This window comes from Lissotriton helveticus, chromosome 5_1 (assembly GCF_964261635.1).
Source record: "Lissotriton helveticus chromosome 5_1, aLisHel1.1, whole genome shotgun sequence".
Taxonomy (NCBI): Eukaryota; Metazoa; Chordata; class Amphibia; order Caudata; family Salamandridae; genus Lissotriton; species Lissotriton helveticus.
In genome coordinates this window covers 927,491,916-927,515,291 of record NC_136065.1, presented here as the reverse complement: position 1 = coordinate 927,515,291, position 23,376 = coordinate 927,491,916, and the positions used below count along the sequence as shown (strand labels likewise).

The 23,376-nt window shown below is 45.2% G+C and overlaps 1 protein-coding gene across 2 annotated transcripts in view; it reads left to right on the top strand.

Moving 5' to 3' along the window:
- The window catches only part of CEP55 (centrosomal protein 55), a 291,020-nt gene that overhangs the window by 99,758 nt on the left and 167,886 nt on the right, over positions 1–23,376 (top strand). For both annotated transcript variants that reach the window (XM_078643397.1, XM_078643398.1), the window contains exons 3-4: positions 1,617–1,871; positions 20,962–21,027. In XM_078643397.1, the coding sequence (XP_078499523.1) occupies positions 1,617–1,871; positions 20,962–21,027 (321 nt within the window). The remainder of the gene's footprint in view (positions 1–1,616; positions 1,872–20,961; positions 21,028–23,376) is intronic.

Here is a 23,376-nt window from a genome sequence, read left to right as displayed (position 1 = left end):
GCCCTCTATCTATCCATCCATCGCCCTCTATCTATCCATCCATCGCCCTCTATCTATCCATCCATTGCCCTCTATCTATCGCCCTCTATCCATCCATCGCCCTCTATCTATCCATCCATCGCCCTCTATCTATCCATCCATCGCCCTCTATCTACCGCCCTCTATCTATCCATCGCCATCTATCCATCGCCATCTATCTATCGCCCTCTATCTATCCATCCCTCGCCCTCTATCTATCCATCCATCGTCCTCGATCTATCCATCGCCCTCTATCTATCGCTCTCGATCTATCCATCCATCGCCCTCTATCTATCGCTCTCTATCTATCCATCCATCGCCCTCACTCTCTGTGTATCTATCTATCGCCCTCTATCTATCTATCGCCCTCTACCGCCCTCTATCTATCTATCGCCCTCTATCTATCGCCCTCTATCTATCGCCCTCTATCTATCGCCCTCTATCTATCGCCCTCTATCTATCGCCCTCTATCTATCCATCGCCCTCTATCTATCGCCGTCTATCTATCCATCCATCACCCTCACTCTATCTATGTATCTATCTATCGCCCTCCCTCTATCTATATCCCTCCCTCTATCTATCTATCGCCCTCCCTCTATCTATCTATTGCTCTTTCTATCTATCGCACCACCACAGCATCACTCAGCACCACCACAGCATCACTCAGCACCACCACCGCATCACTCAGCACCACCACCGCATCACTATGCGTTACCACCGCATCACTATGCGTTACCACCGCATCACTATGCGTTACCACCGCATCACTATGCGTTACCACAGCATCGCTATTCGCTACCACAGCATCACTGGTCGCCACCACAACATCACTCGTCGCCACCACAGCATCAATCTGTGCAACCATTCAACAACAACTGGTTCAAATATGTTCTCTCAATGTTTCAAGCTTTATTACAAATGTCACAAAAAGATGTTAATATTTCACTTCTGTTCTTGGATTTTCGTCACAATAAAATACACTGAACATAATCTTCACAAAAGTTTAAGCTTTTACCATTATAAATTACAAAAACTTTTATTCAAGTATTAATTATTTAAAAAAAAATGAAAAACCATTGTTATTTGTAATATCAATACATCTGTCACTTAAATACAACACATATTGTATTACAAATGCTATAGGTGTCACATCTGCGAAATTTAAAAATATTGGCATTGTAAATGACAAAGCTATTAATTTCGCTATTTTCAAAACCAACACATAAATAAAAAATGTGTCATATACAATACCAATAGCTCAAACTTTCCTAATGCGAGACCTATTGCATTGCAAATGCTTGTTATAAGGAACGGTTTGCTTAGTGTGCGTAGGTGTGTGAGTAGACTGCAGTCTTTTTTTTTTTCTATAGCGTGGAATCAAATCTTTCTGATGCATACATCTGCATGTAGATTCCTCGCCCTTTGAATTATCCCAATGCGCATCATTCCACAGAAAAGTGGAATGCAGCGCACAGGAAAAATACTGTGTTTGCATTTTATCCGATCAATTAAATTTCCAATTCTATTTTATCTGCTGGCTACATTTAGCGAATGTATTCAGTTATGTTAATGGTACGCTCTTCATTTGTTAAATACAGAAAATACTTGCACTGGAAACTGAAAAGGAAAAGAACAGCCAGGAGCTTTCGGAGAAGAGGAAAGAAATCCTACATTTAAAAGAGAAGCTGAAGTCGAAAGATGGCGACACCGTTAAAGCGAAGGAAGCTGAGAGGCGGGAACAACTGTACAAGTCCCTTTCTGAAGAGACCGACAACCTGAAGAAACAACTATACACGGTCACAGCCAGATGTGTGGAGCTTGAAAACAGAGCCATTGCCAGCCAGGTTTCACAGGTAATTAAGAACATCAGATTCTCCGCGATGTTGATGTGAAACGTGCAGTGATGTCACTTTGGTTAATCTTGTGATCACACAAGGTACTCTGGATGACACGACTTTACAGAAAATCTCTTTCTTCTATAAGAAGAATTCATTAAATAAAATAGTGTAAAGCTTAAATCCGCCTCCAAATTATAATTTTTTTTAAAGTAAAAGTTAATTAAAACCATGTTTGAACCATTGCAAATTCACATATAGGTTTAACAAAATGTATAATATGGGGATTATATAATTTTTGGTCCCATGTCAGCCGAGATCTTTTATTTTAGTAAAGTTACCTGTTCTTGTATACCGTGCTTACTGCTTTTTAGGTCTCCGCCTAGCGAAGGCTGCGCTTGCGCAGTCTCGCTGGGGAGAACTGATGTTTTACAGAGTGGGGCTTGAACCCGCCCCTCTTCTCCATTGGCTGGCTTCCTAAACGGAGGCCAGCCATTGGAAGAGAGGGGCGTCACTCCGTTTAAGCCCCGTCTTTTTGGGATTTGGGGGGGTCTTTTTTACTTTCTTTCTCTTTTCTTTCTTTCCTCTTTCCATTGGCTGGAATTTTACCTTCCAGCCAATGGGAAGAGGAGAGAAAGAAAAACACGCCCCCGAATCCCAAAATGTCGCTGCGTTTCTCCGAGGCATTCCTGCTTTGCCTCGGAGAAACATGGTGGGAAAGGAAGGGGGCTCTCGTGGCCGCACGATCCGGGTAATATTTCAATCCTGTCCAGCAGTGCCTAAAATGGAAATATAGAAGTGCAGGTACTGGCTCACTCTTAACAGTACCCAGTTTGTGGTTGGCTTTTCGTTCTGCTGGGAAGCGAAGGACACGCTTGAGGGCATTTTTCCCTATCAGCCTGGAACGGTAATTTACATATTGCTTGGCTGGCGACTGATTGGGCTCAGCGGTTGGGAGCAATACAGGTGGGGGCACCGGGCTTTGTTTAGCACGCCTGGGGCATTTTAGGAGCATTTGAACAGCACGCTAGGGGTAATTTGAAGAAGCATTACTTGCGGTCTCAATTGTGCTTAGAGTGGCAGTGCCTGGTGTGTTTTATCTGTTTGGTTGGGTCGCACAGCAGGGCTGGTTTTTCGCAACGGAATCGGCCGTTAGTGCAGTGCATTCTGCTGGGAAGCGAAGGACACGCTTGTTACCTTCCTGCCTGGTACTGAAGGTTTAGGGGGGGTTAGGTTTCATCCAGATGCTGCCCCTGAAGTTTGATTTACAGTAAGAGCTGCTCTGCTTGGCCCCGAGGCCTCCTTCGCCACTGCGTACGTGACAGTAAACTCCCTGGAAATCCGTGTTTCGAGTGAGGCATGCGGAACATGGCCAGCCTGGCATGGCCCTTCCTCTGATGCACAGTTTGTCCAGGGGTGCCCCCAGGCCATGTGTGCGCTCCTTGGATTTACAGCCACTCACCGCCCTCCATTCTGGCTTCCTCTCCTTCCCGGGAATCCCCAAGATGCTGGTGCCATACCCCGGCAGACCGCTCTCAGCTGTGTGTTAAAGACGTGACTGAAACAAAGGCAGTGCCCCTGGCCGGAAGTCCATCCTTGTCACGACTGTCATAGTCGTGACATTGCACTGCCTATACAGATCTTTGTGTTCGCATAAAAGTAGAGCGCCTCTCGTGAGGCAGTAAGCGCTATATAAATGCAACAACAGTAGTATAATATGCATAAACTGCAAGGTATGTATGGTTAGGGCGCCGTTCGTGGCGCTATGGATTCGTGGCGTTAATATTTTCCGGCTCGTTCGTTCTCCTTTGACATGAGGGTGCATGAACCATTTGAGGTTTATTACTCCATTTTCCTATGCGCTATAATGTTGGCCATTAACCACAGAGGGAAGGATACGCTAACACGGGTTGGTTTGTCTTCGTGGTTTCACATTTGAGCTTGAAGGATCCCTCGGCTTATGACTGGCAATCTTAAACTGAAAGCCCTCTTCCCCTCCCCGCTCAGCCCCCGCTCCCAGCGTCCGGAACAGTTGCTTTCAGCTCGGCAGCAGAAGGCGCTGCTCCGGCAGAACAACACAGGCCCTGGCGCGGCGCCCATCAGGCCTCTCACCATATGCGCCGCAGTTACATCAGATCTGACTCCAAGGGTGCCTAGATCGCTGGTCAGCGACTCTAGGCACACATATGCATTTTATGTCCTCTGCAATTGTGTAGTTTAAGCGTCAGCTCCTGGTCAGAGCGGACAAGGGTGTATAGATAGCTATATATGTGTGCGTATATATTATGCATGCCAAGTGACCGTGTACTGTCAGTTTACTGTGCCACCAGAATTTGTAAATGTCAACAGAACACCGACGTGGCAGTGTAGGAAAGTAACAAACACTACCGGTTTATTTTTATATTCCATGTAGTAGGCTTAAATACATAAACATATATCTAAAACCGGGCGATATGTAATAAACAGTAGATGAATACTGTCCAGAATGCTGCTCGTTTGTAGAAAACAAAGAGTCTTGTAATGAGTGGAATGTAGAATTTTAGGAGAAACGCACTTAGCTAGGGTTAAAAATAAGCCGCCTAAGGAAGGGAGGAGTTTGTCATGCGCGAGCTGCGGCTGACAATGGCCCCTGATTGGAATTAGAATGTGCAGATTTGTGCACTTGTCATGAATAGAATGTTGATTAAGCAAAGGGCAGTGGTAAAGCCCCACAGCAGTTACAGGCTGCCGGTGATGAAGCTGCTATTTCATAAGGACCCGTGAAATACTTTCCATATGTCATCGGGCCCTGTGAATGCAGCTTATGTGGCTCTACCTTTTGTGCAGTAGGAACACAGAAACATGAACACAATTATGCAGTGCCAGTGGAAATAATTGTGGCCCAAAAACACAGAAGCCCGAATCCAGGTGAATGAATGCTGCTAGGTTACATGCTCGCAACCACCCTCACATTATTACTCCAGCGTCGGGTCAGATTCAGTGTTATTACAGTAGTATATATAGCATTGATGTGAGAAAAGTGCTTTCTATTGTCGGACTACCTGTCACAATGATGTAAGAAAGGAGAATGCATGCTAGTAAACAGTATATTACTCTATGCACATATGCATATATTTTATATGACCATTCAGGTTCTTTAAAAACTGCCATTTTTTTTAATGCGTGCGTATGTATATTTTGGAACCTGCAGGTTAATCGGATGACATTTTTTTTCAAACCAATCCAGCATGCGCCTAATCCTTAGTCATCGTGCACGTGCTGATTGAGGCTGGTCTTTGCTCTGCCCCCCCCTCTCAGTCTTGCACAATTAACCACACCAGGGAGGAGCCCCGGCTGCCCCTCGCCCCTGGTGACACTACCTGCCTCGCCACCCGCCGCACCCTCCCGTCCCCCAAGGTGACGACACTCACGGACGGGGAGCGGGCCCCCCACGGGCCCTGGGAGCGGCAGGTGGAGGCGAGGACCGACAGGCCGCCGGGTCCCAGAGCATGCTCCTGTGGTGACCACGGAGGGGCGGGAGTGTGACTGACTGCTTCACTGCGACCCTGACCGGACAATCGTTTTAACAGCAGGAGGTGAACACGGGAACACTGGAATTAAGATGCAAGGAGGAGCAAATTATGAAGCAGGGATGACTAAATAATGTGGCAGGCAAAGGTAGATTATGCGGTACTTGTGGCAGTATTACTTTATTATATTGTCCTTTTACGCATGTTACCGCTATCTGGACAAAGAGTTTTCCCCTCAGCACCAGCACCCTTGTCAGCGTTTTTAGTAACTTTGGATCCGTTAGAGCTCGAAAGAGTTTTTTTTTAATCTGCAAATTCTGCAGCAGTAGATGGATTATGCGGCTAGTGCAGAAAGCGTTCCACTAGCACTTGCCTCATTCAATTGATCCTGGTTGTAGACTGGATGGCGGAACAGTGTAGCAACGGAGCACCAGGTTGTGTCCAGATTCACCAAAGTACGTAGCAAGGGCGGTCATGTTTTGTGGTACTTGCTTCAGAACAGCGGAGGGCCCACTATTAAGATTGTGCGTCGCTGAGAAACATGGGGGCTTGTGCAGCCATCAATTCTTTAGAAGTCTTATGGGCCTGGGGAAATAAAGGCACCTCTGCGACCATGGCAGTCGTCCCCTGGAGTCCTTCTTTACAGTGAAGCCCCCAACCCCCCCCCCCCCCAGCCCAGGGATGTCTCCACCCAGTGACTTCATACTCGCAATACTACGTGCTAGCTGGTAGGTGTTCCATAATGCAAAGTGAAATTGCGGAGGAGTGCTGCATTTTTTTAAGTCACTTTTTGTTGTGGCTGGAAATTGCGACCATTCATTCGAATGAACTTATCCAAAGTGGTCTAAAATGTGAAATAGACTTAAGAAATCCACTATAGGGGGAAGTCCAAAGACTATTTGAGACAGTGTATAACGGTGGTTAACATCGCATTGTGACAAAGGGTCTTTCCTTGCATACATTTACGTGATAGTTTATTTATTATCTAGTGCACATTCCTGCTTCCCAGTGTTCTGTGTCTACTCTAAGAAAATAGATTAGGGTAAGAAAAGGGCCATGGGGAATTCGAGATCCAACACTTACATCTGTTGTTGGCAAAAATGGAAGGTGGATCAACTGTGTACTTTTCAAGTGTTTGGGTAATACCCATGCAGACAGGAGTTACAACTAGCCTGCAGTTTGGAGGACATTGCTGTTTCTGAGGATTACAAAGTTGCGGAACTGCGAGGACCAGCAGCCCCGGTTATTGCCCACAGCTGGTTCTCTTCCCGCCTACCTGCCTGCTTTTAACTACTGGCAGCCCCCGCTTTGCGGGAGCCGCTCGCTTGCAGTTTGGAGGACATTGCTGTTTCTGGGGATTTCAACGTTGCGGGACTGGGAGGACCAGCAGCCCCGGTTATTGCCCACAGCTGGTTCTCTTCCCGCCTACCTGCCTGCTTTTAACTACTGGCAGCCCCCGCTTTGCGGGAGCCGCTCGCTTGCAGTTTGGAGGACATTGCTGTTTCTGGGGATTTCAACGTTGCGGGACTGGGAGGACCAGCAGCCCCGGTTATTGCCCACAGCTGGTTCTCTTCCCGCCTGCCTACTCTATATCCTCAAGCCCACTTGACACAACGCGGGACGCGCGCGGGTGTGTGCCGGGCAAAGGGCGGGCCCGTTTATGCCCGTTGTTGCCTGGTAAAGACCGGACCGGGCCACCCCTCTAACGTCTGGTTCATACACAGAAGGTAGCATTGAGACTGTAAGTACCGGTTACATTTTCCTACATCTGCACTAGGGTAATGGCGGGGCGTGAAAGCAGAAGCAACAGCAAAAAAATTACAGTGGGAGGTCATGCTGCAGGGACCCTGGATGGTTTCATTTTGAGGGCTAACACACTACTAGACCACGAGATAACCCTGTTTGAGTGCCGGATCTCACAAGACATCGCCCTTGCAAAGAGATCCTCACTGGGTTGCCTTGCAAACGCTCGCACCCCAGAACGTCGCTCTCCGACATCGGATAAAGGTGAGCTGGATCCCAGCTTCACCAGTGATATCTCACAGGGTGCAGGAAGATCTATTTTAGACATGAAAATGCAGCCATTGCCAGCACTAGAGAATAACATATCAACGACACTTGATCCTAATAAGGGAACAGGCGGACTGAAAAATTCTACTATCCACCAGCAAAGAGGAAGAATGGAAGGGGCTATACCCAAGAGAAAACGGGGGAGTGCAGCCATCTGCGCTAGTAAGTCTAAAACTTCACAATGCAGGAAGAAGGCTGCTCTGGGGCAAGCTGGACAGGCCGTGAAGGCCACATGTAGTGGATTAGCTTCAGCCCTACCGACTCTGCCAACAGTACCCATGCAGGGGGAGCCAAATCCAGTAACTATACTACCGCCAACGGAGGATTTGTTTTTGGCAAAACTCGGCCTGCTGCTTGATATTGCACTTAAGCCGTTTGAACTGAGACTCTCACGGATAGAGCAACAGCTGACAATCATCGAAAAAGCCACAACCAAGACCATGGATTGTGTTCAATCATGTAGTGTGAGCGCTGTCTTAGCACCAGTTGAAAAGGGGGGCCCCAGGTCACAAAACCCAGTAATACCCTCTGATTTACCTTCTGAACAGGTGACTTGCCCAGTGAAAGTGGTTCCAGCGGATGCTTCTGGTAATTTGTCTGTGGTAGCTAAACCTGGGAGCGGGTGCAATTCTACTAGCACGTTAATTAGAATTGATTTACCTCCTGAATCGAGTCTGTACATGGTGGTCTTGGCAGGGGTACCGGAATACTCTAGTACCAGAGCAGAATCTCACCAGTACCTAAAAAACAAGGCTATAAAATGGCTGAGTAGAAATAGACCACTCCCCGCTTCTATCAGTAGTGAAGTCCTGTTGGTTCGAAGGTTTACCAGGGTCGGGCATAGAGGTAAGAATATCAAGGGAGACTGCGTGTTGGTAAATTTTGGAGATACGCGCACGGTTTCTCATGTTTGCAGGTGGGTGCAAATTGATTCTGATACAGCAATACAATCCCTCCCACTGTCGTATTTTTATCCTCCCGCACCTCAAAGGCAAATCACTGATCAGAACTGGAAGATGGTGGGGTCTCGTGTAAGGGCGGGATACAACAGTGAGAGGCATGGGGCTTCACCTGCACCCTTGGATATTTTTTCGGAAAATAGATATAGTTGCCTGGATATAATTGACTGAATGGAGCATGGGGATGTAGACCCTAGTGGGGCATCCAAATGGGGCAAGAGGGCTGAAGGACGGGGAATGACAAGGGAAATTTTCCCTAACACGTCTAATAACAAAAGCATAGGGCAAAGCATTTTTGTGGCAGCCCCCCACATTATCCAGCCAAAACCTATTACAAATATTCCCGAACCCGTTTTAATGGAATCATCCATGCCACTGGCCACTATCCTGGTGCAAGGTCGCCCATTAAGCACTGTATCTTATGATACGGTAACTGTACAGGACGACCTAAGCAAGACGATCCTGAGTAATGATCAGGATGGGAAGTCAGGAATAGTTAAGATACTGTCGTGGAATGTGGCTGGTCTGCCAATTAAAATCACCTGACCAAATTGGGGATCATTTGTAGACGAGAATGACGTGTGCCTCTTCCAAGAGACATGGACTCGAGAAGAGCAGCATCGGTGGGGGTTTGCTTCATTCCACGTGCCAGCACATTGGGGTGGGAGAGGCAGACCATCGGGAGGCCTCACTATGTGGGTTGGGTCCCATCTGGGATGCAACACCACAACACTGGTAACTCATTCTAATGAAGTTCAATGTGTGGTTCTAACATGGGCCAACCACTTGAAGCTTGCCCATATAAATGTGTACTCCCGCCCTGTGAGTATAACCAGCGAGTCTAGCACTATCGAAGAACTGTCTAACTTCTTGCTAACCCTCCAGAGTGACATCTATTTGGTGGGGGGGGGGGACCTGAACTGCCATTTCGAGCCGTTGGAGGGATTGAAGGATGAGGTTTTGGCAGCAGAGGATGATTACTGGTCCATACCCCCGACTCAGGCTCCATCCCCGAGAGCATGGTCACCGCTGGCCCTGCAGATCACGGCGCTAACATTAAATCACTCACTACGAGCCTGCAACGGGCACACTCCAACCGATAGACCAGCAAAGTGTACTTTCATCAAACCGGGTCAGATGTCACACTTGGACTATATTTTGGCAGAAACACGGCTGTGGCCACTAGTTATAGATTTTTTTTTTTTTTTTGAAAAGTTTTTATTCGGAAGCAGCAGAACAGAACAATCAATACAGCTATGGGCCTACAACCCCAGGCTGGCCACAATGTAGAAACAAAATCAATACAGGATAAGGGTACACATTTCAACAATGCCAGCACTGAGATCATAGCAAATCGGAAGAGCAGGAGGTACACGTAAACACGGCCGCAAATATCAGAATATAAAGAGCTTCCATTTTGTAATAAAGGAGGAAGGATCCGAGAATATACAATAAAGCAAGTCAATTATGAAGCAAGTCATGAGATAGGACTTTCGAACTGTGTATCAACTGAAGGAAAGTCATCTTGGCCACACGTAAATCAGAATATGTCAGTGCCTGAAAACTACGAGCCGGCCCCACGCCCCACCCCTCAGGATCAAAAGACGGTATAAGAGAAATGCAAAGACGTCCCATCAAAGTTCAACCCCGAAAAAACAAACATGGACCCCCCCACGAAACTAAACCTAGAAAGACAAAAAGAGACAAACAAAAGAGAAAAACAAGGGCCATAGAAACAAAGAGAACAAAAAACAAGACCCATCCCCCACCCCGCATACCAGCAGAAGGCTACGGCCCACCCCCCCCTATAGGCATGCCTGTCGCCCCTAGCACGAAAACCCCATTACAAGAAAGTGGAGGAGGAGCCCTGCACCCGCCCCCCGTCTCCCCTCTCCCCCTCCCCCACCACCTCCCAGAAGAGAGTATAAGCTCCCCAAGAGAGGGGGGGGGTAGTAAACATCATGTGTCCGTAACCCATTCCCACAATTCACAGTAACAAGCCCAGTATAGCGTCATCTACAATGGCATCAAATCAGAGAAACAATCATGCGCTGCTCATCCCTGGCCAGTCCGAGTAAAGGCAAACGAAAACTCCGACTCAGCAGTCCCATAAGCAAGCCATCTCGGCGACCAAATCAGCGTCACAGGAGCCACCCCGGTACTAAACAAAAGCAGTTTTACAATAGCAAGTCTCGGTCGCCAATAGTCACAGTCCGATGGTAAAGGGGCCCAGTGATACTGTATGACGGCATGTATATATGCCGGAGCACCAGAAGGAAAGGCGGTCGCACAAAGCACATCGATAGGTTCACAGTAGCCGGAATCCAGGATCTCATGCCCCAAGAAATCCACGATGACAATTGACTCAGTAGAAGCAGGCGGTCGATCCATGACGGTCCCATCAACGCTCCCAGGTCCCCATTCAGGAGCAATAGACGCCAGGGAATCATGTAGAGCCAACAGTATACAGGTCAGGGAGGATTGAAAGTCCCGAACAGCCAGGAAAACATCTCTCAATGTGTACTCCCTCGCTTCAATATCAATGGCGGCAGCGCTCATCACCCCCGGGAGCTCCACAGCCAGGATAGGAGATAGCTCAGCAGGTTGTCGGAGACTCGTCACCATCAGCTAGGACATGTGGGGGCCAGAGCAGAGCAAAGGAAGAACCACAGACGAGCAGCTTCACAAGCCTCACACCCACCGTGCCCAGGAGAGATACACAGCCCGATGCCTGCCGCGACCGGCCAGCGATCCCACTAGGGGCAGGAACACCCCGGGCAGCACTGCACAATCCGCGATGCGGGCGGCCGGTACAGCTTCTGGTCTCGGTCGCTCCGGTACAGGGAAATAAGTCAGACGCGCTCCGGGTGGTCCGGGCACCAGTGCCGCTCTCCGCCTGCGCCTGCAGACAAAACCTCAAATTACGACCTCCGCGGGTTCAGCCGGCCATCACTGTCGGCCGCGTCCACTGTTGATCACTTCCATCTCGGCCACGGGGTCACGCAAAGCCCCGGCTCACCGCCGGCTCAGGCCGCCCTGTTTGCGACGACGTTACTCAGCCATCCGGAGCGCTAGCGAGCCCGGAGTTACATGGATGGGCAGCGCACCATCTCTGCCGTGTGGGGGTAAGGTACCGAACCAGGATGGATGACAGGATAGTAGGGAGGGAGAGGTCGAGCGACGGAGCCGGACTTCTAAGCTGCCATCTTGGATCACGTCTTGGCTCCTCCCTCTAGTTATAGATTTTAACGTAGTTACGCGAGTTGAGAGTGACCACAACCCGCTGATTCTGGAGATTGGCCCGCTCGGCACCAGGGGGAGCAGTAGCTCGGTTCTTGGGGCTGCTGTTGATAGGCTCACTCTTGCAAATGACAGGCGAAGAGTTAGATGGGATAAACTCGCTGACAATCTGGAAGAACTATGTAAACTGTATAGCATCATTCTCCCCAAATTTGTAGAGGTTTATGTGCTAATCAGGCAACCGGTGGTCCCAGACTATTATATGAAAGTACAGGCGTCCCATTTGGATTTAGTAACCAAGTTGGCTGAGGTATTTAATCCTCATAGAACAAACAAGAGTAAAAGGGCCAGGCAGCAGTCATGGTATAACACATCTTGCAGGAAGGCCAAGTCTGAATTAATACAGGCAGTAAAAGACAATACTGATAAAATTGAAATTAAAGCCAGGAGAAGACACTACAAAGAAATTATTAAATGTGCGAAGGAGGAGTGGGATTATGAGAAGTGGGCTAATCTATCTGCGGCATTAAGACATAAAGACTCTCGGGAATTTTGGGCAAAAGTGAACAATGGTTCGGGAGAATTGAAACCGGCCATTGAATCGAATATAGCATCCGAAGTCTGGGAAAATCACTTTCGGGCTTTGTACCACAGTGAGGACCAGCTAGATGTTCATGAGCTATTGAGGATACAGCTAGTTTTTAATCTACACGCAGAGGCTAATTTTACACTAACTGAAGTCTGCAATGCCATCTCCAAACTGGCCCCGGGCAAAGCTCCCAGTTTAGATAAACTTCCTGGCGATCTTTTTAGGCGGGAACCGAGCATATGGGGGCCATACCTCCTGATCCTTTTTAATGCAGTTCTGGGAGGCATGAAGGTGCCCTGTACTTGGCTGGGGGTGGAGATAGTCCCCATCTTTAAAAAGGGTTCTCCTCTGCTCCCAGTCAACTACAGGCCAATTAGCCTCATAGACGTCCCACGAAAGATTTTTGTTAGGCTAATCCTGGATCGATTGCAGGATTGGATGGAGGAGTATTCAATCTTGAGTCCTTACCAGGCGGGGTTCAGAAAGAATACCTCCACTATGGACCGGATTTTCCGTCTATCAATATTATTTTGGAAAACTGTAAACATAGAGGGTGGCAGCCTCTATATGGTGTTCGTTGATCTCCGTTCGGCCTTTGACTTAGTACCACGGGCGAAACTATGGATCGTCCTCCTTGAATTGTGCATACCGGTCCCACTGCTGACAATATTGATGAGGCTACACGAGGCGAATTTCGCTCAAGTCAGATGTGGGGAAAATGGTGCATTGTCTGAGAGGTTCCCCGTTGGCAGGGGGGTAAGGCAGGGCTGTGTGCTCGCACCGACCCTGTTTTGCCTCTGTCAACGGGGTAATCTCGCACTTGAATCGACTGCAGAACAATGATGCCCCAAGGTTGGCGGGTAATAGGGTCCCCGCCATTATGTTTGCTGACGATACCCTGTTATTGTCTAAGTCCCCAATGGGGATTCAGCGCATATTGGATGGTTTTGACAATTTTTGTAGACTGAGGGGTTTGGAGATCAACTCACTCAAAACGAAATTTATGATTGTCAACCCCCCAGCAACTACTCGCCCAAATCCAAGATTAGGCACATCTAGCCTTGAAAGGGTATCAACTTTTGACTAGCCAAATCTCAACTAAGGCTGTCCCAACTGCTGGTGGTATTTTGAAAATATCTAATACGTCCTCCAACAAACCGGTTGCCCCACCCTTGGAGGTATATAAGACGCAAGCAAGGGGTGCGATAGTCTATGGTGGGGAATTATGGGGTTACTTACGGAGGACTGAACTGGTCAGGACTAAAAATAAATTCATAAGACGGCTGTTGACCCTACCTTCTAGCACTCCTCTCCTCCCCTTAAGGCTTGATCTGGGACTTAGGCCCATTGATGAGGTGCTATCGCTTAAACCCCTAAGGATTTGGCGTAGGCTTTGGTGACTCCCGAGCTTGCAAATTACAGACAGGAATTAGCTGAACTACTGACTCTTCCCGGGGCAGGGAGAATTCCCTGGGTTAGATTCATAAAAGATGAATGTTCTAGGCTAGGATTGCATGTTCTGTGGACTGACCCGGGGAATGCTGTCACTAGGATTACTCTGAAAAATCTTACCAAGATTTATTATGAAAATAATCATACTGCCACTTTGTCTAATTTTGCAACTGGTACTCTAACCGCTCTGTTTTTAACTGTTAAAGATTTTTATAAATTTGAGGAATTCCTGGATGAAATTTATCCTATCCTGGCGAGAAAACTGTACATACAGTGGAGACACAGGGTTTTACCAGTTAGAGCTTTTGCTAATAAGTGGTCTCTAGCAGGAATTGAAAAATGTCCAGGGTGCAACCATGACAGGGAAGATGACCTCCATGTTCTATTCTTCTGTCCAGTGTATGATAAGCCCAGGAAGTACTGGCTTGTACCCGTGTGTAAGAATCTGGGATTCAAACATTGCATGCATGCTTATAGAGTGTTAAAAACAAACGCAACCAGACCTATTGTTTTTGCTGTGTCACAATTTTTATTGATAATTTGGCGCAAGCGAATGTCTCTAATTAAAGCTACATGAAAGTGGTACATATTATGAAACTATTGATCTTCCTGCATTTGCAATCCTCCTTGCTTACTAAACCACACTGTATTGTAACTGCCGAGATTGCATCGTTTCTTTTTGATACATTGAATCAAAACACCCAGGATTATGCAGTTTTTTACATATTGTGTATTTTTATGGATCTACTGCTTTTTATCTATCTATCTTTTATGGCATTGTCGCCGAAATAAAGTTTTTATGAATGAAAAACAAAAAATAGTACATGGCGATCAACAGTGTGAAAGGGGCCCAGAAAGCAGGTGTTATCCTTTTTGGAGATATTTAAAGTGGCATTGATTACTTGCCTTTTTACATTTCACACAGTGGTTGGATAGGTGCTATAAAATCGTTGTGCCCATTGTTTTGATGGAGTTTCAGGAATAATGTGCTCAATGACCATACAAAGGTAAGGTAGTTGAGTAATAGGGCTGTATTTGTTGATGTGAGTCAAAGTTAGATGTAGTCATCACTGATAGCATCTTCCCCACCAACTGGCCAAATGCAAGATATCCATGAAGTGCTAGGTGTTGATTGTCGTAGATGTACAGCAGTCAGAGTGTTAAGTTTAATGTTTGGGAAATAAGTTGTCTTACTAAAATGTTTATGAGAGACTTTAGTTTGATGCCTGGGCAGGTGAAAGAGGTTTGTTCTGTGTGTGTGTGTGTGTGTGTGGCTCTGTGTGTGTGTGTGTGTGGCTCTGTGTGTGTCTCTGTGTGAGTGTGTGGCTCTGTGTGAGTGTGTGGCTCTGTGTGAGTGTGTGTGTGTGTGTGTGTGTGTGTGTGTGTGGCTCTGTGTGTGTGTGTGTGTGTGTGCAAATGCAATAGGTCTCGCATCTGCAATTGATTAAGCTATTGGCATTGTAAATGACGATGCCATTTATTTACCTGTTTTCAAAACCAACACATAAGTAAAAATGTCATTTACAATGCCAATAGCTTTAACGTTTGCAAAGGCGAGACCGTTGCATTGTAAATGCGTGTTCACCTTTTGAGTGCTTGGGTATTAAAAGACCGAATCTAGTGGTTCTTATTTTTGTGCTGCACCTTTCCCAGCAGATGGCACTGTTGCCTTGCAATGTGCAGTGATATCACTTACTCGACATAGCAATTTATTTCACGAATGCAACTAGGAAAAAAGCTCGTTAAGTAACTGGAGTTATCGAATATTTTGGTGAAAGAGTTTTTGGGTGTGTCTTGTAGTACTCTTGATAGCATGGAGACTGGACAAAAACTGGCGCGGCAGTTCGTTTTATCTGAATAGGTAGTGGTACATGATGCACAGACTTGCGAATTTGAAATCTGTTTACAATGTGAGAGAATGGGGCGAGGTCTAGAGAGGTGGGGCCTTGAGCCCGGCCATCACCATCTGACCAACAGCCGAGGCGGGCCCTTCCTGGGTTAGACCTTCACTCTCCCAAAAAGAAACAAAAGCTTCGGTGTCTTCAACATGCTAGGAGGGGGCGGGGTTGCATATTCCCTGATGGGCGTCTGCTGCGTAGAGCCGTGGCACACACAAGCTGGGAAGCCTGGTCTGTGCAGGGGTCTTCAGTTCACGTTGTGCGCCCTGTGTGACATCTGCACTTTTCTGGTAGACCATGTGCAGAGCGGATGTCGTGCAGTATGGTGGCGCCTTGGCACACGGTTGCAAATCTCATCTGACAGACCGTTATCGTCGACTGAGGGAAAATGGATTTAGCTCTCAACAAAACTATTCAAATTCGTGTAGCACATTTGACCACACAATAAGTACTAGGAATCAATGGCTAACCAAAGAGGGTTTATTACAAATTAGTAATCCATTCAAATCCGTGAAATTCAGCATCTCTGATACAGAATTCAAAACAGAAGTGTTAGTCAGCAAAGTATCCAGTTGACGCATCAATATGCGACAAGCGCAGTCGCATAAGGGGAAACATCATTAACAACGAAGGCATTACTACGCGTAACGTTTACAACGGGGCACTTACCATGTAAACGTCTTTTCAACGCGTATGCCTTCAACGATCGTCTACCACGAATAAAAAAAAAAGCATAAGATTAAAAAGGGGGGTTGGGGGGGTCTCCACCCATAAAAAAACGAAACCGCCGTGCCGAAGAAATCAGCGTTGTTAGAGAGGAAGCGGAATAAACTTCCGCTTCCTCTTTACGACGTAAGAACGACGTGGTAAAGGTGATGCGGGGAAAACGAATTCCGTGGTAACGCATGCGTGGAAAAGGCATGCGTTGCACCGGAATTCGTAGTAACGACATATAACCTCGCATAAGTGGCAAAAAAGTGAAAGTTATCCAAGCAGAGCTCTAAGTTTAGATTGAGGATGGTTCTAATGGAAAAACCTCAAAGGAGTTTAAGGAGTAGGAATGTTAAGCAGGAAGCGGCCAGCTTACTGAGGATTTCAGTAGTAAACCTCTAAAAGGGAGCAAGTGTTTAGCATATAGTACACACTCAAGAATTAGGCAAGCAGAGAGGTCTGTTCCTCTCAAAGTCAAAAGGGAACTGCTCTACATACTAACACTGTATACATTATTTAACACACAGATACGTTCTCATAGCTGGATGCTCACACCATCATTCCAGGAAACCATAGAATTGCACTTCACATGCACAATGGCAACACTTCAACATTTTCCCATCACACAAAACATGGACATCAACACAACCTTTGATAGAACACTGTTGCTGATACACGATGAATAGTCACTTTTCTCCAACTCATCAACTCTTCACGTTCCTGCCAAGATTTTCTTCTTGGGTCTCACTATCTCTAATACATAACTCTCCTTTCTCTAAATGGAAATCTCGAAACTGCATCTGCAGATGAGAGAGCATGCAAGGCAACCAATAGCATTTAAAATTCAGGCCTTGTTAAATTAGCACTTGAATACATGATCATATGTGCACATATAACTTCAAAATAAATAAAGCAATACAAATGTAACTTAAATAAATGAGTTAATGTTTAAACATGAATGTACTTTCAAATAAATGCAACATAACTTGAATCATATCTGTAATATGTATGAAAACAACATGTTTGCGGTTAGGCTAAACATTAATGTGCACACCTTTGTGGTTCTCCAGTTTCTAAAGTGATGCATTTCAGTAATCTAGTTGAGTACTTCACATCTCGTTAATTAATTTAGGCAAACAGAGCATATGGTGCTAAGGGCATGTATATGTTGCCTTTCTGTGACGTGTTAGGGTGGGGCCAAAATTATGCTGCTCCAAATACATGGCTGCATCATCCGAGTTGGCAAGGCCTTGCTTGAATAGCTGGCGCTTGGGGTATTTCAGCAAGCAAAGTAGCCGATTTGAAATGTCTTGTTGAGTGGTCTACCTTGAAGGGCAGCTCCGTGTGATCACCCTGAGGAATGCTCCCATCTGCTGCATTAATGTGGCATAACATTTAGGTCTATTGTCTACAATAAACCAGCCCTTTACTGCTAACGGCACCTGTTTACGCTGGCATGCCTACAGAGTTCTCGTCACAAATTTTTTCGCGATCTGTGAAAGAACAAGAAGGGTCACCAGCAGCTGTACCGGAGCCACCCGAGGAAGTTCGGACAGGGCTTCCGATCTTGCTGCGTTTGCTCGAACAAGCGCGGACTGATTCGCAAGTATGGTTTGAACATGTGTCGCCAGTGTTTCAGGCAGTATGCCAAAGATATTGTCACAAATTTACACTTCCAGTCAGAAAACAAACGCTTTACTTCACCTTCTGCAGCCTATGGTAGAGCATACTACTTTTGTTTACTACTTCAGGACTGAGCTCGTGCTCTCAATTCCCTTTTATTTATCTTCTGACGTGTGTGTGTGTATATACGTGTGTATGCACATGTGTATACATTCATTCAGCTAGTTATAGAAAACTGTATCAAATTACAGACTGTCTTTTCTAACCAGTATTTACCAGGCAGACTATCGGTCTCTGAGACATCTTGGTTTGAGGCCTCAGATGTAACATTGGCTCTCTTGTTCTCTGTATTATTTAGATTCACTGGTTGTTGGACCTCCCACTGTCTGTCTCTGTTTCTCCGGAGGTGCTGTTGTCCTTGGCTTTTGTGTATTTCGTGTATTCCGTTAAATTGGATCCTCCTCTACATCTTTTGTTGCCTTTTTTTTTGTCTGATCAGAAGGCCTCAGTCACTTAAATATTGGCACATTTCGAGTTATATTTGTTTACGTGTGTTGCTGTTATCATGGTGCCTTTAACCTTTGTCACTGTGCATGAGCCACACTAATCGGATCCTTTATTTTTATCTTGGAAAGGTGAGTCTTCATCAGAACTCTATCTCCTTTCACAACACTGGTTGGCCTTCCACCCCTCCTCAACCATATCATTGTTGTATCGTCAATGAGCGTCCATTACAGGGATCTTAGGATGGTATATTTTGTGGTCTTAAGATGCAAGTGACGCAGGAATGCATTCTCTGTGGGTCAGGGATTGTTTCTTTAAATCCGCAGGACATTGTAGATGGTCCATTCAATATTGATGGTTTGTTCAGTGCGGACTATCAGTATTTGCATAGTTTTCATGAATCTCTCTACTTCCCCGTTGTCTTGAATTCAGTAGAGCTTGAGCTTGTCATGTTGTATTGACAGGTATATGCATTGTTAAAATTCACTGCTTCTAATTGGTGGACTGTTGTCAGCCTTGAAGGTGAAAGGTAGACCACATGCAGATAATGTTTTCTCTCGTTGATTTCACATTTTCAAATGCTGTTGATTTGTACTATTTCAAAAGAGATACTTTAGTACGCGTATATGAAGACCATTAGATATGTTTAACCACAGATGGCGGTATTCTTTTACTGTTTACACCAGAACAGGACTGCCTCCTCCACTCGTGGCTTGGGACAGTTGGCATTCGTGGAAGGTTTCTTTTAATAATGTGCTCATGCTTGAAAAGTGTAATATGACGGTGTGCTGTGACGTCTTCGATGGGAGCGCTGTATAGCTTTCATTTGTAAATTAGCCAGAATAACTGTCTTAACCCCACTCAGGACCAGGCTATCTTCAATGACTCAAGCTTGCCACACTCTCAACATGGCCTTCAGTGTGTGTTGCCTTTCCTATCTTTGTTCATCTGGCCTGCTAGGAATAATATCCACGAATATGTTCTTATTCTGTCATTGGCCGTAAACATACTACTTCTTATTTTTACTCTTGTACCGCGGAGGTTACCATATCCCAACCCACCACTAGAAAAGGCAATTTCCACAGAGATTCCTGCTAGGTAAAATTTGACTTACCTAGGATGCTGAGGGTATAGTCCATAATTAATTGTCCAAACATTCAAAACAACAAAAGTAGAACTAGTGGAGAGCCCACTCATCAACAATTGTTGCTGGTGAGGAGTGAAACCCTGGGATGAAGATTTGCCAGACATAGTGGGCGAGTGGTTTGCCTCTTTGTTTTATAAAGATCCAAGAAGACCTGTACAGGAAGTGCTTCAACCCCTACATTTACAGATAAATGCAAGGTTGCAGTACTTTGTCTGAATTTCTGTGTCGGGACAAGGAGGGATATTTGTATACCTCATACCGCCAACCCACTCTCCATAGTTAGTTACACAGAAAACAAGTTGGCCTTCTAAACTTCAGAGCCCACATAAACTCAACCAGGACAGGGGGATTCTGCAAAACGAGACTCGGTTCCTTGGAATATAGCGACAAAACAGCTAAAATGAATGCAAAGCCATTTTCAGTCGAAATAAGGTCAGAATGTACAGCTTTTCAAATAGTCTGCTAATACACAACCAAAACCTTAATGGGTATCTCTACAGTTTCCAAGCGGAATCTATGGGGAATCTTGGCATGGGCTGTCAATGAATAATGGTGAATAGAGCACTGCCAAAACGGGGGTCCACACAGTCGAGCTGGTTTCAACAACGATAGCTGTGGCTCACCTTTGATAGTTTACCCTGAGGTGCAAGACGGCCCTCAAAGAAATAAATGAGTTGTGTATAACAAGTCAACTAAAGAGCGATACATTTGGGGACATTAAAAACAAATAGTCCCAAAACAAGTTTAATTACGAAATTCAAATGTAATAAAGTGAGAAGCACAATCGGATGGGAGGTCCGGAAGAAGCAACAGATGAGCTGAAAAGGAGATGGGGGAGCAACGCAGGGCAAATGGGGTTCAGGTTGGGATGGGAGAAGCAACATATGGACTGGGTTGGGTAGTAAAACAGGATAGGGATGTCAGTGGGGAAGCTGCACATGAGGGAGAGAGAAATAAAAACGTACTCTAAGTGCTGAAACAAAAAAAAAAGTAGTTCCCTGAATGGAAGAATACAGGGATAGAAGTCACAGAATCGAAAGAATCGTAAACAAAAAACTATACTTAAGGGCAAACATAAGAGGAAGGAAAGGCATTGACCAAAAAGCCAATCATTGATAAGCAATGCACTGACCCAAAGGCAATTGCAAGTATTGGTATTTTTCACAAAAAGTCTTCGACAACAGACAAGCCCACAGTATAGCTGGTAAGACCTAAAAATGGAGCACGAATTTGTGAACTTTAATGCCATAAGCTAGTAAATGATGAACACGTCAAATTTAGTGAATATGATGTGCAATTTGTATTAGATTCATGTAATTATGATAACTTTGTCTATTGATCATCCCCATAGTTGCATGGTTTGCTAGTTTAAACACAGTTACTAAGTCTTTTATTTTTATTTTTAGGAAAGCAGTGCAGGCCAAAGTGGGGCGGCAGTGGAACAAAATGTAATCGAAAGCCAGCTAAAAGATGTACGTATTAAAAAGGCTAACATTTAAAAGATGACCATGTTGTTGAAGTAATTGTTTGAGTCCTCCCTTTTCTGCTTCAATGTGTTTTAAATGTGCTAATTCAAGTCAGTCATTTCCTTGTTTGAAGTAGAACACTGTGGTAACATTGGTTTATGGAAACCACACCCTGCTCTCTCTTTCATTAATAATTTTGTTGAACACCATATTTATTGTTGTTACTAAAAAAAAAATAGATTCTTAATATCATGCATTCCCCAAAACGTTTCACATACCAGATTGTTTGTATTTTCCTATATGGATTTGTACTTCTAAATTAAAAGTACTACACAGAACCTGATGTAATGCAAATGTTTTCACAATACCAGTTGCTTCATACATATAGTGTATATCATGGTATTGCATTTCAGCACATTTTAAATATCACTATTACCTATGCAGTGGTACTCCCAGTACCAACCTTGAGAGAATGGATGGCAGAGTCTGGCCCTGCTGTCATTTTAACTCTATCCCTAATGATCACTGTCTGCTTCAACATCAGTCGTTCATCTCGCCAAGCTATCAATTAGGCTTCTAATTGTGACTATCGGCTGCTTCCCAATCCATTGGAGGATTGTGCTAAATTAGTGAGGGAAGTGCTACATAAGAATAGCAGTTTTATATAGTTTGGGGCAGGAAAGTGAAATTGTCGCAAGAGAGAATGTGAAACAGTGACCTGGTGTTTTCCAACAACAGTAATCGTGTCCTGTATGAACCTATTTGTTCTCCAGATGTTACTTTAAATATCATGGTATTGTCCTCAAATATTTTTGATGATGCTTTGTCAGAAGAGCAGGCCTGCTTTACATGCGGATGAGGTTGGTAGAGACTTGCACTGTTTGGTAATCAGGCTATCTATGGCTTCTTTAGGTTGTATTTATTTAGAACACACGTTCAAAACCTGGTTATTCCCCTCTGATGTCCGAACAATAAAAAAACGAATTTTGGTTTTACTACTTTGGTGTTAGAGCAGTGAAAAAAGGTGCCCTCCAAACCTGTGTCTGCACTCTCTCTCTCTCTTAGGGTGATCACATGGCATGGAGGCAAATTCTGGAAAGGATTGTAAAAATCAGGACTAAGGGTAAAAACTCAGGGCAAAAGGTCTATTTTAGGGACACATCCGAGGAGAGGCTATTCCCATACTTTATTAGTGCATTTATTTATTATATTGTGCTATTTGGTCACTATTATCTGTTTGTGATAGCCTCTAGATATGCAGCATTCCATTGATACGCAATTTACTTGTTCAATAGTGAATTTCACCCCTATCTAAATGTACCCAATTTTTCTTGGAGAGGAAGCAACAGCGAAATGTAAATTATGTTTCTAAACATTTTAAAGCCCATGGCAAATCGTTTAGGAAACATTAAGGCAAGTGACTTTTTCACCTTCTGCTAGTTTAGACAAGTTGAAGAAAAAACATCTGGCTCACCCCACCCTTCCCTGGAAGTTAAACCTAAAAGAATGAATGAGGCAGAGCAAATGTGGGTGACAGTCTTAAACCTAATGTCAGATGTGAGGTACCCACAGCTTGTCTGTAGCCTCACAGCACAAGAGCACGCACCTGGGAATCTACCTTTATCTCAGAATTCAGAGCATGGACTACCAGCCAAAGAGAACTGAAGAGCAGGATGAAACTGAGATCAGAAGAGAGATCCAGAGCAACTGATTCAAAGGTTTTTTGTTAAGAACCAGACTAGTAATGAAGAGAAGAACAAGGTGGGACAATTCCTTAAATCAACCAAGATGGGTCCTTAATGAGTATTGGAAAGTATTGCATATCTGGAGAGTAGTCTCAGCACAGAGGCCAGACACAGAAGAGACCCTGTTAACTGGTTGAGCAAGCAGCACTCACCCAACCTGGAAAACTGTGCCGGTGTAACGGTCTAGAGTTGCTTGTCGAGGGCAGTGGCCCGATCCCTTGGAAGATTGTGCCCTGGGCAGTTCCCTCTCTGTCCATGTCTTAAAATGGTTCTGAGTCTTGTCTCACTAAGGTGTTCTTGCGGCATAAGAATGTTTGAGGAGGCATAGACCTCTTGGCTTTTTGTATTCGTTATCTCCTAAACTTGTTTTCTCAATACAAACACAATACGTTTGAAGCATGGCCTTAAACCACCGGGTAGGAGACCTCCTAGAAAGCACCATTGTTTATATCCATAAAAAAAGCTGTGTGTGTGTTTTGTTAGGAAGACCATATCTTCAGATGTACTACTGCAATACAGCACTTTCTGTACATTAGGGTGAAAACTAAACAAAACAAATATTTCCAGCCAAACAACTCAGACTTTTTGTTAGCTTTCTTATGTTTTAGTG